This window comes from Brachionichthys hirsutus, chromosome 6 (genome assembly GCF_040956055.1).
Source record: "Brachionichthys hirsutus isolate HB-005 chromosome 6, CSIRO-AGI_Bhir_v1, whole genome shotgun sequence".
Taxonomy (NCBI): domain Eukaryota; kingdom Metazoa; phylum Chordata; class Actinopteri; order Lophiiformes; family Brachionichthyidae; genus Brachionichthys; species Brachionichthys hirsutus.
This window is the reverse complement of record NC_090902.1, coordinates 5,337,080-5,356,096: the sequence shown is the minus strand read 5'-3', so window position 1 is coordinate 5,356,096 and position 19,017 is coordinate 5,337,080. Positions and strand designations below refer to the sequence as shown.

The 19,017-nt window shown below is 42.2% G+C and overlaps 3 protein-coding genes across 3 annotated transcripts; all 3 read right to left on the bottom strand.

The window, feature by feature from the left end:
• Window positions 1-87: 87 nt before the first annotated feature.
• On the bottom strand, window positions 88-1,675 carry cd40lg (CD40 ligand). The gene is made up of 4 exons (XM_068740592.1): window positions 1,475-1,675; window positions 904-931; window positions 693-788; window positions 88-578 (listed from the first exon to the last, which is right to left on the bottom strand). The coding sequence occupies exons 1-4, from the start codon at window positions 1,673-1,675 to the stop codon at window positions 199-201; spliced, it is 705 nt and encodes a 234-aa protein (XP_068596693.1). The 3' UTR covers window positions 88-198.
• Window positions 1,676-4,861: 3,186 nt separating this feature from the next.
• On the bottom strand, window positions 4,862-7,966 carry si:dkeyp-11e3.1 (transcription cofactor vestigial-like protein 1). The gene is made up of 4 exons (XM_068740575.1): window positions 7,802-7,966; window positions 6,954-7,156; window positions 6,514-6,792; window positions 4,862-6,114 (listed from the first exon to the last, which is right to left on the bottom strand). Exons 2-4 carry the CDS (start codon window positions 7,141-7,143, stop codon window positions 6,077-6,079), a joined length of 507 nt encoding a protein of 168 aa, XP_068596676.1. The 5' UTR covers window positions 7,144-7,156; window positions 7,802-7,966; the 3' UTR covers window positions 4,862-6,076.
• A 490-nt stretch (window positions 7,967-8,456) lies between these two features.
• adgrg4a (adhesion G protein-coupled receptor G4a) lies at window positions 8,457-18,916 on the bottom strand. The gene is made up of 20 exons (XM_068740681.1): window positions 18,841-18,916; window positions 17,889-18,524; window positions 17,523-17,620; window positions 17,370-17,428; window positions 16,422-16,570; window positions 16,088-16,147; window positions 15,915-15,998; window positions 15,184-15,269; window positions 15,030-15,100; window positions 13,666-13,772; window positions 12,931-13,147; window positions 12,645-12,810; window positions 12,399-12,551; window positions 11,721-11,858; window positions 11,125-11,246; window positions 10,240-10,508; window positions 9,537-9,624; window positions 9,014-9,294; window positions 8,678-8,779; window positions 8,457-8,596 (listed from the first exon to the last, which is right to left on the bottom strand). Exons 1-20 carry the CDS (start codon window positions 18,914-18,916, stop codon window positions 8,457-8,459), a joined length of 3,102 nt encoding a protein of 1,033 aa, XP_068596782.1.
• Between the last annotated feature and the right edge of the window lie 101 nt (window positions 18,917-19,017).

Here is a 19,017-nt window from a genome sequence, read left to right as displayed (position 1 = left end):
AAAAAACAATCATCAGAATACAAAACGTGATTTAATAAATTATAGTTTAGGAATGTGGTCCCTGAAATCCCCCCCCTCACCCCCCAAAAAAACAAAAAGCCATCAAAAACACGTTTAAAGATTGATCCAGTCAGTCAAAAAGATGGTCCATATCGAATTCTCTCTCTTCCATTGAAGTCCATGTGCGTTCAGGACGTCCTACAGTTTGTACATCCCAAAACTTGTTGCTCCTTCTTCATAGTTCACCCATGACAGATCTGGCACCCAGACGCTGAGCTGGTTTCCCCTCTCCAGCGCCATCACCTCTCCCTGCGTGGCAGTGCACAGGCGAGGGATCAACTCAGACCCCCCGTGGCTCTCCAGGCTGCAGAAGGCCTGCATCGCGGGCTTCTCCTCTTCGGTTTCGTTCTTCCTCAGCTTGACCTTACTGGCCAGCGCCCGCATGGAGTCACTGCTGGAGAAGGTCACCCGTGAGTAGACGTAGTATTCACCGGGTTGCAGGATTGTCATCCAAATGTTGTGATAGTGATTGATGTTCCTACGAAAGGAGTGTTTAATGTCCCATTGAAGGTAACCGGCTGGAGAGACGGAGGAAGCAAAAGCAATGTTATAGAAAATAGACTTTTAACAGATTCGTCTCATTTTTTATTTTAGTTTTACATTATAATGTTAAAGTTATAGCTTCTTCGTACGTGTAAATTTCTTCACTGCTGCGTGTGGATGCTTGACTACCATGCGTGCCATAGGTTTGAAGGCAGTTTTCTGCTCATCTGTTGAAAGATGTGCCGCTAGACAAATAAAATAAAAAATCTTGTCAGAAACATTGTTGGGATTGTTATTCGGTATAAATCGCATGTATGAAATTGCTATCAGAAAGAAAACAAAAAACAGAAATGAATGTACCTTTTCCTTCAGCTTGAAGACGTTTACCCTGCAACGAAAGATAAGAATGCATTGTTACACGCACGCACACGTGTATAAATGACCTTTCTGTCAGTATTCATAATGTAAGCCGTCTATAGCAGTAACAGATTCTGTCACACCTTGTTTTCTTATTTGAGACCATTTCCTGTGCTTCACCTGAAGCACAATGTCAAGTTTTTGAACTAACGGGAAATAAATACAAATCTATTTTGGTACAGTAATGCAAGAAAATGAATGTATAAAAATGTATAAAAAATGTGAATGTGTAAGAATGAAGCTGATTTACTGTAATTGGGGAAAACATTTTAAATAGTTGTATCAGGTTTATATATATATATATATATACACTATATGCATATATATTTAAACTTGATTTATAACATAATATAACCTAATAATCAAAGATGCCAAGTGCAATATTTCAATTACATGCCTCGGAACAGCAACTATTCTAAATGTATATTTCACATTACGTGTACATCAAACTGTTTTAAATCAAAAGTCTGATCTATACGATTGGTTTATTGTATTTATATATATATCTTTTTACCATTGTGCTGTTGTGGTTCAGATAGAGAAATCCTCCAACTGTCAAGAATAGTTGCAGCAACACTACAGCAACCAAAAAGCGGATGAGAAACTTGCTGTTGCCTCGTGATGGAAGCGGATCCGGGATGAGGACCGGGTAAGACCTGCTGTGGCGTGGCGGCACCGGTGGTGGATCCAGGCTCGTCTGGTAGGTGTTGATCATGATGGAGAAGGGTGGCGAAACCTAGAGCGACCCGGCAGGCATGACATCCCAGGCACTTGTAAACTGTGACTGTCAGGTGACTGCGTTTTTCTATTGCTACATTCAGGAAGCTGTGAAATCTTCCTCATGTCGACCTCTAAGAGGTATGTGTGTGTGTGTGTGAACTTCCTCCATTTTCGCAGGTATGTCTTTCTAAATGCCACACACACACTATCAAGTATTTATTTGCCAGCATGGAATTATTTCTACATTTTGAGAGTGAAAATACATTCTGTTTATAATTAACCATGAAGATTAATATATTATCATATAAAAGGACATTTATTAAACTATTTAAAATAACGGTGGCGATGACCAAACACATTACTGTGGCCAGTTTAATGTTGTTTCCATACAGTCTAGATGCTGTGGGCGTTTTCCAAGTCAAGGATTTAGTCGACACAAAAGAGCACAGCACCAGTAAACACTTTTTATTTCGAGCAATAACACATTTTCTACACATGGCCCTTATTAAAATGCCCATGTGTGCCAGCCAGAGATGCGTGCTTGAGCTCAGCTTGGTTGCGGTCGATCAAGAATGAGCCCAACTCATGTCAGTCATTGAACTCACACGGCCCGGTTAGGGTTCTGTGAAATGTTTCGGTGTCGTCTTCCTATGACAAATATGAGACGAGGCACGAAGAAATGCTAATGTTGATGCGGATGTCTTTGCCTCTGTGATGTTGCAGAATAAGCTGGCATTAGTCAGCTTCGCCCTGAAGTGGGGCATTGCTTCCTTTGACCTACTTTGTTGAAAACAGATGCATTATTCTTTCCTAGGCAGACGTGCTTATTATATTTAGAGTGCCTAAAAAGATGAGGCAAACTGCGGACATATTTATATATAACTACAAAACACCACAATATGACACAACTGTAGACGCAACAATATTGAACACTTAAGACATCTAATGACCCTGTGCTTGCTTAGTCCTATTTAACACTGCTATACTGATATTGAGATTCTGGATCTCAATATCTTGGTTGATTATTGACCGATGTTTATGGAATTTGACACAGTCATGTAGGGTGGGGGGCCTCTATCTCACCACCCAAATTCAGCTGGATCCGATCCAGAATGATATTGTATATAATATAATATTTCAACATTGAAAACTCCATTTACGGATTCAAAAATCTGTTAAAAATACACCTTTTGATGCCGATCCAGATCACAATGTGGACGGTGTAAATCCAATTAGGAGGTGAATGAGCTGCTTGGCGGAGGTCTGCGCTCTCTGAGGGCTTTTCTAGTTTATGAATATGCATCTTATCTGCCGAACTGCAAACGGGATTCTATCATAAGAGCAGACCATGAGATGCTACTGGCTGAACGCAGATACCACCGGACAGAGCGTGTCGTACCGGATCCCTCTGGCCCATAGCTGCTCCAACACAGCAAGGGCGGCACCGTTCAGATAAGAGAGAAGAGCATGGAGCCTCTGATGTAGAACCGGGCCTTCCTCATGTCTGACACGCCAGCATTGGTGGAACTTGAGATGGTGTTGCAGAGCTCATAGGAGAGAGTAGACAGAGATATGCGGGACACAATCCCTTCAAGAGCAGAAGTGAATATACACAGAGAAAGATAATGATGAATGCATGGGAAAATGGGAATATGGGGAGCGACTGCATCTTTTCAAAACCTAATCATGAGACAATAAGGACTGGAAGGCGAGTAGCTGAAAATGTCTTGCTTTTATTTTTATTAAAATAAAATAGAAAGTAAGAAAGTGACTGAATCTTTACATTTGTATAAAAGACAAAGGTATAGACTTAAAATTTATAATATTTTCAAAGACGTAGAGTAAACATGAGTGCTGTTTCTTAAGTATATCGTGAGGATTACATTTAATAGAGGCGGGCGTTATAGAAGCATGTCCTCCTCTGCTGCTGCCCATGCTATCACAGACGGGGGGACAAACTGGACAAACTGGAATGAAATGGTGTAAAAGGAATGATTAAGAAAAAAAAAAAGGAATGATTATAAATCCCTTGTTTGTGCATTTGATCCTCCTCCTGGATTGGTCGTAAACTTGTATTTCGTTTATTGTGTTCCAACTTTAGTTGCAGTCTTCTTGCCAACGCCCAGGCTTTAATAGAGCGCCATCATCAGGCCATCTCCGTTATTTATTTATTTTTATGTCGCCTCAACAAATGACGTGACACTGACGCCAGGACGATGTGTCATCCTCATGAGACAGGATCAGGGCGGGTTATCTTGTCAGGAATGTGGGAATTCTCAATTCCCAGAGGACAAAAAAATGGGTTTCATCCATTCCAACTGTCTGTCATGTTACTCATTGCATTTAAACAAATGAAATAAACTTAGGGAATTGTTTATAATATGTTTTTTGTTTCCATGTGCAACCGGATGATTGGAGTTAATTAGGCAGGCAGGTGTGGGAGGGAGCACCTGTAACCCATTTGCCACTGATTGGGGGGGGGGGGGCGTATATAGGCGCTTCCCCTCCCTCGCTCCCGGGCTCATCATCTGTGTTTTCCGCGTCTCGAAGGCAGGTTGGCCGTGGAGTGTCACTGCCTTGTGTCTCTTTTTCTTTTGTTAGTTTTGGTGTTTCAACTGGAGGCCTCTTTTAGAGTATTGAATAAAGACTCTGAATTCCTAATGCCGTGCCGGTCTTCAGTGTGAGCGGACCTGTGCGTGAGTGCCGTCGGGAAACCCGCTAGAACGAGCTGGGGATAAAGGAACTAACAAAATAGATATCTTTAGGTTGAAAGTCCTAAGGTGGCGTTGTCGGCAACAAATCGATCGTTCTAGATCAGCCGCTCGTTTAGCCCCGTATGCCCAACGCCACACATGGTTACAAATTATTTTTCCACATCCTGTAAATTTTAATTTTCCAGGCCATGACTCAAAGACGGTGCAATATGTTTGTAATGAACTTTTTTCACCTTATACATTTCTCATAAATTGGAGAGCTGCCTTTTGATGTACTGTATTTGGGATGTTAAAGCGTTTTATTTATTTTTTATTTCAGGTTTAGAAATTGAACATTTTACAGACTAATTCCAAGAATTAAAATTACAAGAATTAGGCAGCAATTAAATTATGTCTGTCTCTTTTCAAAGAGGCGCAACTGCAGTGGGGGATCTGAGTGTTTTATGCAGACCCCCCCCCCCCCCCCCAAAAAAAAAAAACTAATCACATTGGACTTCAGTTTCCCGAATTCCCCACAAAAAGAAACACTATTGCGTATTTAACATAATTTCAACCCAGGCCAAACAAACAGACCGTTAACACACGTGTCGCTCACCGAAGAGGGAATTGGCGAACCTGTTGAATACCTTTCAATATCAATTAAAAGTCAAAATGATCAATCAGAGGCACCGATGGGATCATTGACTGTCTCGGGATTATGATGTAGGGATTGATTTAGGGATAATCCCATTCCAAACACAAAGAGAACTGCCACGACCAAATGTAAAGATACAAATATACAAATGTGTAGTTGTTCAAACAAATACACAAATGAATTACTTTAGAGTAAACAGAAGAAAAAAATCACACTATAAAAATACTCACTAAAAAACAAAATTCCTGCTGTGGAAATATTCATGATACAGAATGCCAGAAGTGCGTCGAAGTAGCCTGTGTTTTTACTGTACACGACTGAACCTGTGTCTTTCTTTCATTAGTCTATCAAAATGTTTAAAATACACGATCAGGTATCAGCATTGATCATTTTTTTTACTTCAACAAGAAGCAGAAAGGCCTTATTTACATCTCTTCCTTTATACTTCACGTTACTTTACATATATCGAGTATCTCGACACGTCTATGCTGTAAAACACGATGTAACATATCTGTCCATACGACAACGTTTTTGTGCACGCTTCACTGCTGTGAAGCAAAATTGCATGGAGAAAGACAAACGACGTCCCATGACTGTTGCAATGAGTCCCGATACGCTTATGTAATCTCAGTACATGGATATTTACGCACAGAGGAGGCTCCTGCTGTTCACACAATCATTTAATACTGGTCCGTTTACGAATGAAGGCTTGCGAAGGGGAAGCGCACGGTTGAAGCATAAAAGTTCTCCATCCAGCTCCACTGGAAAGGGAGCAGCAGCACAGACGGCGCTCCGAGCTCTGCCAGAGGAATGACAGAGTTGAAGATCAGGTTTTTCAGGGTTCCCTTCCAGAACGTTCACTCCAGTTTACACACACCGAGGTCACTTTTACTGAGAAGCAGAAGAAGAGGGGCAGCAGGTGGAAAACCTGCAGTTTCCTGCGAGTGTAATCAGTAATCTGATTACTGACAAAATAGCTAAGATCTGCCACAGGTTCTTGGTGTAGGTGTAGCTGAAGCGGACCCCCCTGCTGCTCCGGTCACTCTCTTCAGTACCAGTACAAGTCCTTCTTGTCCAGATGCCGTCCTGGCAGAGATGAGGCAAAATGTCACGGATTCCTAAACATCTCTAATACATGAACAATTTTGGATTTTAACACAAAGAGAATTATGTTTTTCCACAAATAATAAAATGCACACATTCCCAGATGTTCATCTCCTCATCCTCTTCCTAAAACAAAACTACGTGTTTTAATTTGTTGTCTGGCGGTCCATGATTCTTAATCCCTCAAAGGCAGGAAAATAAATAACGGGCTACCCTGCCATAGTGTTCACAACAACAATTAGAAGCTTATCACTAGAAGTCCAATCTATAATTTGGCTCACAATTAATATGTAGTTGCTTGATTTTTGTCGACGTTCTAATGTCTGTTCGGAAACGTTATGTGATCTGCTGAGAAATGTCATGCTGCAGCTGAAGCCTTACCAGGTTCGAAGCCCACAGGGGGGTCCAAGGACTCTCTAAATCCTTGTGCCGCCGTCCAGCTGGGGTGCAGTTCTGGCTTGGAGCTCGGTCCCACGTCTCCCTGATCATTGTGCAGCAGGTTGAGCAGGGATGAGGTGTACTGCTGTCCGGGAATGGCCAGCCCTTCTGATGTCAGGGGGTAAGCAAGAGGCGTCAGCCCCGGGCCTTCTCCCGCCCTAGTAGTGAACGAGTGCCAAGAGGTGGGAGCAGCGTTCACGGGACCGAAAGGCAAGTGGAGACCTGCAGAGGGAACATGCAGCCCAGAGAAAGGGTCAGCAGCACTCCCCTGGCAGGGGCTGGCTCTCTCTGGGGGGGACAAAGACAGAAACCGCTTTGGGAGGATGATTGGGATGGACTGGCCCTTCTGCATGGTCCAGCGGACGCTGGTGCTGTGTGCTTACCCAATTTAATATGCTTGCGTGCTCTCTTTGCCTTTGCTGCCGGTGCCTTGGCTTTGCTGGTGTTGCTGAGGGCGCGACTGAAGTGAGCGTCCACCATGCTGTTGATGTCCCCGTGGAAGTAAGTCAGGATGACGTACTGAGAGTGCTTCTCCACCTTCACAGCCATCGGACAGTCACTTTCTCCCTCCATGCATCGGCTGTGGCTGAAATCCAAATGGGATCATTCCACGATGTTCCGTGAAGAGTCGCATTTCCCTGGGGCAGTTTCTGAGCTTGCCATCATCACTCTTTACTTTCATGTTTCAGTTACGTTGTGCCCTTTCAGCTACGCGACGCATCATCGGGTCTATTTCTGATAACAGAATTACATCTTTAGTCGTTAAAAATGGATCAGAATCCATAAAAAAAGAAAATACAAATCATTTCAGCTTATTAACTTGGATGTTCTTCAGGTTCCCTTTTACCTAGTTCCGTACTTTCATCTGCACTTACTCTGGTGACTCTGGTGACTCACCACATGAACAACTACTGGCCTCCTCTGAAACTGAAACGGGTTGAGTGTCACAGACAGACTGTAATGTAATGTGACTGTAATCGTCTGATTACACAGGTAATGGCTGATAAAATCTGTTTCTATGCTTACTGATGATGCATTTTCCTCAAGATGGGAACGTGTTGTGATGTTTAACACGATAGGAAACAAACTGCAGGATGTTTAAGGAATGGCTGTTTCCTATGCGTGGATGAGACGAAACTGTCCGGCATGAGTGAGACTGTGTCTGTCTCAAAAAGCGCTACAAAACAAAAAATGCCGGTCCAGACATTTCTTCAGTAATCTGATCTCTTACCTGGTCCGAAGCTTGACCAAAGACGGCGTTGTCACATTGACTGGTCGATCAAAATTGGTCTTCACTGAGATGAGCGCCAGCCGCACTTCTAAGAAGCATCGCTTGGCCTGACTTTAAACATCAGAGGATAGGGCTAAAGTTTGAGAATCCACCGCCACGCGTCTTTCCTTCCTTCCTTCTCCGCTACAGACAAAACATTTGGCTCACTGAGCCTCACAATCTACCTGATGTCTTTGGCTCTGGAGGGCGTGGGACGCTCCACGAGAGACAGTTATGGGCAGAATGTCGCCCAGCCAGTTCCTCCTGAACCTGAGTGACACCCTGTTAGAATGTTTCGCAGACACTAAAAGACTCAACAGCAGTAGTTTGGATGTAATGTGCAAGAGAGGTTCAAGCGCAAGTTTGTGGCACGGCAACATCATTTGAATCTAATTAGCATGTTATGAAGCAGAACAATTTCAATTTCAATTGAAGACTCTTTATTTTTTGATTTGCAATTACAAGTTTCCTTTTAAACTGAACAGTTCAGGCAGTCACTTCAGGGTCGGACATGAATTGGGCTGAAGGCTTATTTTCTTCGACTCTCAGTACAGCATTTACTTTTAATGCAGGATTTTAATCACGTCTACCAAGCTGGTCTTTCCCTGCACCGCCGTCATGCCTTGTGGCTGTGGTTCGGTGAGGATCCCGAGGAAAAGCCCGAGTCCTTCCGATTGCCGGAGGTGTCGACCGAGTCAGACTTGACAAGATCGTTCTTATTGTGTGGGCTGCCCACTGTCACAGTTCGGCTCCATCCTGAACACAGGGAACGGCAGCGAGAAAGCGAGGGATCATCAACCTGGAAGTGACTCCTCAGCATGCCCTTGAAATACTTACCCGAGAATTCATCAAGTCTGAAACGGCCGCAGCCCAGATGGATCCTCCACTGCTTCCTCACGTTTTCCTTCATCAAACAGTAGAACAGAAAAACAAGGAATCCTGGGACAAAAGAACAGCATTCTGTCATGTTGGCTCCCGACAACACAACATGAATGCAATTCTGTTTTTTGTTTTGTTTTCTGTTTTTCTTAGCTTTTTTTTTTTCATTCTTCAGTTTCACATAAAACCTTTAACACAGTCTTAAAAGTGCAGTTTCATCTATAGACGTTCAGAACCGCTACAGAATTAGGAATGCCTTCTATCCTTCAAACGAATAAAGCAACCCCTGTTTACCTTGAAAAGTGCTGAAGATGGTGAACAGGTACATCAGGACCACTCGGCCGGGTCCAAAAGAAAAGAAGGCCATTGCCCAGGTCTGACCTAACAGGACGGTGAGACTGGCCACCGCCCTCAAGTCCTGCAGCGAGCTGCGGCTGTTTGCTGAAGGCTTGTTGACGCTCATCTGCCTGATCTGGATCAGAACCACGATGAACATGGACATGTTGCACAACAGGATCAGGAGAACAAACGCCACCACCGTCACGTAGAAGAAGATGTCGCTCTGTAGCCAGCAGCTGAAAGGACAGGGGTGTGACTTAATACACGCCGGGTTTTCTGATGAAAGCCCGCGATTGCTTTTTGTTGACATTTCTTGCCCTTATTTTGTAGTTTTCTACAATTTGACAGTTTCCTTATAATTTCAATTCAATAATTGTGTAAATTCTATCAGGCATATATTGTATAAACCCTTTGTATCACACAATATTGACATGCTGCTCCTATAGGAAGAGATGACTCGCACAGTCCTTGTACTTACAACTGGTCCATAGGCTGAGGCACCACTTCATCATCTCCAAGCACAGCACTGCCATAAGCATCCTTATCTATTACCAGCACCAGGCTGACTACGACCAGAGGAATACCTTAAAAAAAAATCACATTTTATTCCACTGACTCGGATCTCAGTCGACCAAACTCAGAATAAGAACAAATTCAACGACAGCAATTCAATAGTCCCACATACTTATTTTTGGTGGGAAATTTGCTCTAAATTATAACTAATATTTTCTACCAATGCTACTAATAAAAACCCAGAATAAATGTTGATTTAAATGTTACATTTCTTTTTTACTGACTTTATTTTGGTGGTGAGATGGAGGCCCCCACCCAACATGACTGTGCCAAATGTATCATCTATTTCTGGTAACATCCCCAAAATTACCTGAAGATTTCACCAAGATCCGTCTGTAATTTCTTGAGTTATCTTGCTAACAGACAGGCAAACAAACCACCGTTGACAATTGAAGAACATATCCCTCGCCTCGGTGGATATCAACCATGGGTGTAGATAGACATAGGCATTTCTATTTTCTCTATAATTTCTTTCTACGTATGGCAGTTTTGGACATTATTAGGAAATAATTGGAAAAAGACAACAAATAAAACACCAGCTGATCAATCAGAATCCACCCCGGCTCAACCAAAACCAATGAAGACTGTTTTCTGGAAGAGCATCTTACCCCATCCTGCAACACAGAACTTGAGGATGTAGGAAGGGATGTAGATGTTGAACACCTTGACCAGGGCATGGTACATGTGTACTGCCTCCAGACCCATCCAAGTGAAAGAAGCAAGCAGGAAGTAGTGCAGCGTTGCAGCCGTGACAATGCACAGACTGTAGCTGGAGAAGGATGCCAGCCAGGAGTTCAGAAGGAAAACCATGTTCAGTCCCAGCAGGGCAGCTGACAGGTTGATGAGTATCTTGGATGGGTTGTCTTTACGCAACTTCCTGGAGAGTTCAAGAGAAAAACATGGAAAACTATTCTGGAAAATCAAAATACATTCAGTCTAAGGCTTTAATTCTGTTTCAAGTTGGCATTGAGCGTATGCAGGGCCGTCAACAGACTTGCTGGGGTCCGGGACGACATACAGTTACCCCCCCCCCCCCCCCCCCCCTGTCAACGGCCCTGATCGTATGTAACAAAGAGGCTCGATTACCTTGATTGAGAATATCAACTAACTGTACAATCTACAAACTTGCATGAGATTAAAAAACATACCCCTATTGGCTAAAAAAATCTGATGAACGCTTCCTGGTTTAAAATCCACTCCTACAGTGAATCTTACCAAATTCATGGACAACTTTTTGCCGGAAAAAAATAGACAAACATGGATTACCATATAACTTTGTTTATCTAGGTAGGGAGAGGTAGCGCCATGTTTTATCCCTCAAATAATACTTCCTCATTTAAGAAAAAATAAAGTTCAGATTAAGACTGTCAGGTAACATCATAGCTAAATGTACAATCTGCTGAAAATGTAAATTATGATTTCTTCTTTTAGCCTTTTGCATTTATTTATTTCAACAAGAAACAAGGAGATTGGTTTCATTCAAAGTGACTTACTCAAATGAGATGTAGGTCAGAAGAGTGATGCCCAGAAAGATGGAGGAAATACCACAACCCAGATATGAGATTACTGTCAAGATGTGACTGTCAACTTCACTGATAGGAGTTCTGTATACATCCTGAAATACAATACATACATCTTAAATCTGCCACTGCGTCCCCCCCTAGAGGTAGAATGGAAAAAAGGCATGGTGTAGCTATTTGTACTATTTATTCATGACAAGGATTCCGATGACTCACCAGGAGAAGAGCAAAATGAGTGAGGTGATCACAGAGACAGCTGGTCCAATTAGAGGAACTGGTTTGAGTTTCACAACCTCTTCCATTCCAACCACCCTGTCCATCTGGCACGCGCGCGCGCACACACACACACACACACACACACGGTTCAGTTACTGTAAATCACAAAATATTTACCTGTAATCATATTAAATGTAATCAATTGTTACTAATGCACCATTTTTCTGGAAATCCCAAAACACACAGTGAACTTTGTCTTCTTGCTGTAAAAAGAAGAGGGAAGTGATAATGATTTGAGAGTCGCATTAAAAAGTCTGTCCTTTCACTGACAAAAGGCTGCATTGACTTCTCACATGTTTGGCCGTTTGGTGGCGAAGGGTCACCACCACTCCTTCCTTCAGGCTGCTGATGGGGCCGTTATCGATGCTCGCAGACACTATATAGGAATTCAGCGTCCAGCTGCTGTGTGTAGCATTGGTTGTAAGTGGATCCTTAAAGACAACCAAAATGGTTGAGACATTAGCAAAGTAAAAACTTTATTCAGATCATTAGAGCAGACAGTGCATCCAGCAGCCTGTTAGCCTAGCTTAACATACAAACTGGGGAAAATAATGAGTCCAGAAAAATAATAATAATACATTAACACATTGTTTGTTTAGTCATATATTTTTTTTTTAAGTTCAAAGATAGCAAATCTCCAATGGAGGCCTGGCAACCTGAAAGTGATACCAATGATTCTGGAGTTATTTAACACGCTCAGTTAGAAATAGACTGTGAATGCTATAAAAAAAAAACAGACAAACAATAAAGGCAGATTAAACCAGACATCACGTGTACTTTCTCTTTGTTACCTGGGACTGATTCCAGTCCTAATGCTAAGATACGCTAACTGTCTCCTGGTCATAGCCTCTTTTTTTCTTTTCTTTAAGCATTCCAAAAGACAGGCTGTGAACGCAATATTATAGTTTATTTTAAAATAGAAACGGAGAAAGTAAAAATAAAAAAACATCTAAAATACAAATTGAAAGTACCTCAAAAAGTTTTTGCGTTCCATAATGGTTGAAGTGCACGCGGGTTTTTTTCCCTTCGCCGGGATGGAAATATTTGTTGAGTTCAGAGGGCAAAGAGATAGCTGCCTCGGTGTCGGGGATCGGCCCGCTCACAAAGCTCTGACTGAGAAAAATCTGAGGGGAAGAGCAGTCATAAGTAAGTCTACGCTTTCCTACATTGACAGCACATTATAATTTATAGCATATATTACGAATAGGCTTGCTCACCTCTGGGTCCAAAGTTGAAGAAATGGAGGACACGCCAAAGGTGAGGCCTCGAAACTCATCTGGAGCTGCGTTGCTCATGGACACGGCCAGCAACGGTGCTGTTACACTCACAGATTCATTTTGGAAATCCATCTCATTCCCCATTAGCTCTGTCAGGTTAAGGAGACTTTTTCCAAAGACAAAAAGCAGAAGAACCAAAACTGAGCTCGAGGGTTTACGGTGAATGCACTGCAAATGTCTGCTTTCACGTACCCTGAGATTATAGCCAGAAACCCTCCCCACTTACCGATTAGCCACCGAAGTGATGTCAGTGTTGGAAAGCAGGATATCGGAGACGACATTGGCAATGTCGGCCCCAACGGCGGGTTTGATGATGCTGCCCTTAACCACTTCCATGAGTTTATTCACCACGCTGTCCAGATCAGCGCCAGAGAGCTCTTCACTGGTGTTTAACTGGACTTCTACGAGGTCCTGAATAATGTCCACAACTTCAGCTGCGTTACCTGGAGAGCGATCGCGTCATTAAAGCTGCTGTGCTAATAAAGGTTAGAAAACTTGAAAAGCACTCAGAGAGCGCAGACCTCTGCCAAGCAGCTCATTCCCCTCCTAGTTGGATTTACATGGTGATCTGGATCATCAACAAAAGGTTCTAAATTGTTCCTGGTATCTTTATACACCAATCGTGTATTTTTTTTTTTACTGATTTTTGAATCCATAAATGGGGTTTTCAATGTTAAAATGTAATATTTTTTCCTGACCTCATTCCAGATCCGATCCGGAAGACATTTTGCATATCGAACCCCGTTATGACTGTGATTTTTGGTAATGAATTGAATGCATATTTTACAAGATATTAATTCATCATCTGTTCCTGGTAAATTTCCTGGAAATTTCACCAAGATCCATCTGTAACATTTTGAGTTATGTTACTAACAGACAGACAGACAAACAAACCAATGGCGGAGGTAATTAGATTTAATAAATCAATTCACGAGACTGTGTGGGAGACTCATCCTCTTACCAGGAGTGACAGTGATGTTGTCCAGATCTGATATGGTCACAAGCTGCTCGCAGTTTTTCATATCAGGATGAGCCCAGTGGGTGGAGTCAGTTTCAATGCTTAACTTGCTGAAGGGAGATGACAAAAGAATTACCAGAAATGTTCTTTAGTACAATGGAAATAAGAATTGTATCTATATCATTCATTTCATCATGCTCCAGTGATTGCATAGGTTATCTGAATCAGCTGTTCTTGAGGTTGCTATGGTGACAGCAACTGCTACTTCTGACGACTCTGGCATTCCTGGAAGTTGATCAAAACATGCATTTATAATTTGACCAGGATACATTTGGATAAGGTCAACCCGAGAACAATTTAATGTAAGAAACCTTTAGTTTTCTTTTATATCGGGACCTTATGGGGACAGATTGTCTGTCCTCCTGGTGGTCCAGGAGCAGGTGTTGTGTTAGTTGTATTAGACCTCAGATCAGCAGCAGCAGGTGATGATTATGTTTTAGACTTCATTAGCATCGGACACGGACACATGCAGAACATTAATTCAATTTATCTCCATAATAAACCAGTACATGCTTTAATAATCCTCGAGAGCCCTTGTAATGACATACAGATAACAATCTGACAATCCAAGCATGAATCCACCGGATGGCAACGTCTTACCAAAGACGGTAGGCTCGCTCTGATCTTGGCTTTTGACATCCCATTTCTTGGCTGACTTGCGGAAAAGTTTCCGGCCAAATATATTCTCCATAAATTGTATATGTTATGTCTTCCAAACAGCTTTGTGGCACTGAAAGCAACACAGTTAACAGAAGCTTCCGTGTCGTATCCCATAACGGGTTGCAGCTTTAGCTTTAATGTGAGGGAACCATCTTACCTATGTGCCTGATCATCACGTCACTACCTTGAATAGTAATGGAGCCATTTTTGTGTTCTGATGTCAAGGCAGTTAGAATAAAGCTTTCAATCTCTGTCACACTGTTTATGTTGTTTTCCTGGACGTGGAAGGTGCAGGGATATCTGCAGAATCACACAGTCATCAATCTGAGCAGTCAGTAAAGTCTGAATGAAGGAAGGACACAGGCTGCACAGGTTGATATTCTTTTCATTTTTTTAAGCAACTCACTGGATTTTTTGTCGAGGAAAAATCTAAAAGAAACGAGAAAATATAACAGAATTATTCCTACAATTAATCCTTAGTTCCCCCATTACAAAATCATTATTAATCTTGTATTAAAAAAATAAAAATGCATACTCACCATTGGTCCACTGTTCTGGTCCATGTCCCTATAACATATCACCAATGAATTATAAGCAACCTGAGGTTTCAGATAATGAGAATAGCAAAATGATTTAAAGTTACTTACCTCTCGACATTGGCCCGTATGATGAGATTGAACACAATCATGGTTGTATTCACCTCCAGCTGTCCTTTTACCTTTTGAACAAAGATACTTCCTCATGATTCACATCAAGCTTTAGTAGAAAAAGCTTCCAGACTGAGTGGCATGACAGTCTTACCCATCTCTCCATAAAATCCTGTGGATTTGATGGGCTGCCAGTCAGACTCAAGGTCATAGTCACTCTGAAGAACATATCAGCTGCAACTGCAGGAGGGAAAAGACAGATTCCATCTTTACATGTGTGTTTTGACATCAATCTTAACAAGTATCTGCTTACAAGTCACGGCTAGGACAAATTAACATGGAATGACACTAACTTGGAGCTAACCTTCACTGTCCCTCTTATTTCCTCATTTCTAATCCTATCCAACCTGGTTACTCTCCTCTACATGCTCCCTGCTCTCACTGCAGATCACAATGTCATGTGCAAACATCATATTCCAAGGGGCTTCCTGTCTCACCTCACCTGTTAGTCTATCCATCACCATGGCAAACAAAATGGGGCTCAGAGCTGATCCCTGGTGCACTCCCACCTCTACACTAAACTCCCCTGTTGCTCCGACTGCACACTTCACTGCTGTCGTACATGTCCTGAACTACTCTGACATACTTCTTTTCTCTGCCACGCCAGACATCCTCATGCAGTACAACAGTTCCTCTCTACATCAGACTCCCAAACACGAATCTAACATGTACTGTGTCAATAATAATCATACGTATGCTAGTTTAGATTGTAAAGCGCTCCAATTATCTTTATATTGGAGAGAAATTTAGATTTCATGGGCTTTAAAGCAAAAAAAACAAAACAATGATGGACAAACACACTGATCTGCTGCTGGGTGAACTGACCGGTTGTCACATTGATGTCTAAAGGCTCTCCCGTCGTCGACATGTTAGCGGGTCCAGTTGTCAGACTTTGAGTTGGAACACTTTCTGTGACACAATGGATAAAATAGGAAAGCACAAATCCTTTGTTAGAGAAACAAAATGACCGTATTCAATATGAACTGATGTCGACTCACCCGACGCAGTTATGTGAGGGCTGAAAGTTGGAGGCGGCTCCGTCACTGCAGGAAATAATTCTGAATGAAACAAAATGAATTTTACATTAGACAAGAAAAGAGAAACATTTCCAGTCATCAAAATGTGTATTTTTTGGCTCTATATTTCCTCTGCTTGCTTTTATTATTATTCCATTCCACGTTATTTTAGTTTAGACAAAGGGAAGGCAAATGGAATCACATTATGGCCACAGGAGACTATTTCAAGCTCAACCCAGACACTGCTTTGTAAAAAAATCTTTGTTTGGTGTAATGCGAGGTGTGTTCAGGAGTTCTGAGCTCAGAGGACACATACCCACAGGTAGGATGCTGATGCTGCTGGGGTCAGATGTCAGGTTGAAGGAGTCCTGAGAGAAAGTCAAACTCAGTAACGCTGCAATGTTTGCCTGGACCGCCTCTACGTCAGCAGCAGGATACACGTTCACGTAGACCTCACAACAAAAACTGTGGATTAATCACAATGACGCAGGTTCAATTAGGATTTTCTTCATGCATCACATGCCATCTAACCTTCATATCGCCTATGATTAATGATTCATCGCTTTCCTTCTTTTTATGCTTCTTACCATCTGTCACAGGTGGCGTTTGAGGATGCCCTTGATGCCTGTAAACAGAATCGTTTCATGTTTACTGACCAGACCTCTTAATAATGGTGCACAGTGTTCATTTCCTTGGTCAAGAGCATCAGGCCTGTTCTTCAAACAGTTCTTTGAGGAAATTGCTGCGTCTTTTTGTGGAATACCAAACAAAGGATTAATAACGTGTACCTGAGGCAGGTGTAGAGCTGAAGGATTATTAAACCTAGAGCAGGTCCGGCTGCATGGAAACACCAATAACAGCAATTACAGACAGGAACAATCAGTAAGACTTATTCAGTAATTTATTGCAATGCAAGCACAGCTTGTGGTGGTGGAAGTAATCATATACAGGATGTACTTGAGTATACACTGGACTACGAGAACAATGATTTTTGCCAACAATATCTGAACTGGCCTCAGACATTCACACATTTATATTGAAAAATTATTATATGAATATTGAAACAAATATATTTTAATGAGAATCCAAAAATAGAATTTTGTATTATATCTTAAGTAACTGTTCCACTATTACCTTTACTTACAAAGTTTTCTTTCTTTATTATTTGTACATGGCAGTGGTGCTACTTTTACTGAAAGAATATACACCCTTTTTCCATCATTGCCAGCTGAGTTGGCGGTTTTTCTAACAGAAGCTCTGTTACCTTGGGGATGACACAAAGATGTTGAGGACCGAAAGGTTGCGGGGGAAAATGCCCTCCAGCTGACAAGAGACAACAATAAAGGTCAAAGACAAATGATATTGAAAGACAAATACCTCAGTTAGTGGTCGCTTAGTAAATTCCACTGATCTTTACCCAGTTCCTTGTGATGTCCTTCAGTGAGAGTGAACAATTTTCTGAGCTTGAAGAATGAAACATGGAGGTCCACATTTTGATTTTGTAGAGAGACCATGCTATAAAAAAAATGAGCAAAGAAAATCTTTAAAACATATAAATGTTAAATGTTTACTGTATAAACAAGTCTGCAGGTGATCGAGGCAGCTTTGAGGGTCAGTGATCAGCGGTGTGTATTTCTTTTCCATTCTTTTAAAAATCACTACATTTGAATTTGAATTTGAAATAGCTGCGCTTTCCTAAAACACATGACAGCGGTTGAATTACGGCGGTTGATGACGAGGGCCAGTTAGGCGCTCGGGCCTAAATAAGATGCTCTTTACTCACCACAGTGTAAGTTGAGGTCAGGCTCCGGAGGGCAGTTGTGTTTCCACTGCCTCTTGTCCCAGCTCAGCACATCTCCGTCGGCGCAGCTCCGTGCCCTCAGCTCCTCCGGTCTCCATTCTCTGGCCCACATCCTGAACAGAGCGATCTCTCCCAGCAGATTGTTCCCACTCTCCGCCTTCACTTCACCATAAGTGTCTACATAATGAGAAACCCCCAGAGTGAGGGTGCCATTTTGGGTCAGTCGGGTCACAATGGAATTCACGGAGGCCTCGTGTTCACTGGTTCCATTTATGTAGACCCGCAGCCTCCGGGCTCGGCCGGACCAGGTGAGGCAGACGGAGTACCAATCGTGTAGCTTCAGTTCTCTTTCCAAATGCTGCTCCTTTCCAAAAAGCCACACGGTCAAATGAGTCCCGGCGCCCTGCAGGCCCAGCTCTATGTGCCTTTGTCCTGGAGCTTTGTAGACAAAGCCCGTCCATTCTGTTCTATAGTTGAGGCGTAAAAGCATGCAAACGCTCAGCTCCTTTAAGGATGGGACCACAACCCCCGTCTGTAGCTGCCACACGCATGGACGACCAATCAGGCGTATCTTCTGACCCCAAAGGCTGGAGCTGACAGACGCACCCGAAGAAACACCTGAGAGAAAAGCACCCCATCGCAGGAATGTAAGTTACGATGCAGAATGAATTTGTGTAATCTAAAAACTCCATTGAACTGTTCACTATTTTCATGTTTTTCAACTCATTGCAGATTTAAATGAAACAATAAAACAATTTGAAAACACATCATGTAATAGATGTTGGCTTTTTTGTATTTATTTCATGTTGAGATTGGATTTATTTACTTAATTTTCTCTTTTCTGCTTTATTTTTAAATATTTTAGCCTGTAAGAATCCTGCTGATTATAGATAAGAAACCTTCATTAATGTTACAATGTAAAGCTAAATCTTACTTGAACCCAGAACACACAGCAGCAGCTGCAAACACAGGCTGACGGCTCGAGGCGCGTTCATGTCAGCAGACCACATCGCAGGCCAGTCAAGTGAACATCAGCTGAAACGGTGCAAGAAGAAAATACTTTTTTTTAAACTTGTATCAAAATAAGATCATCTTCGGGAGTGAGATGAAA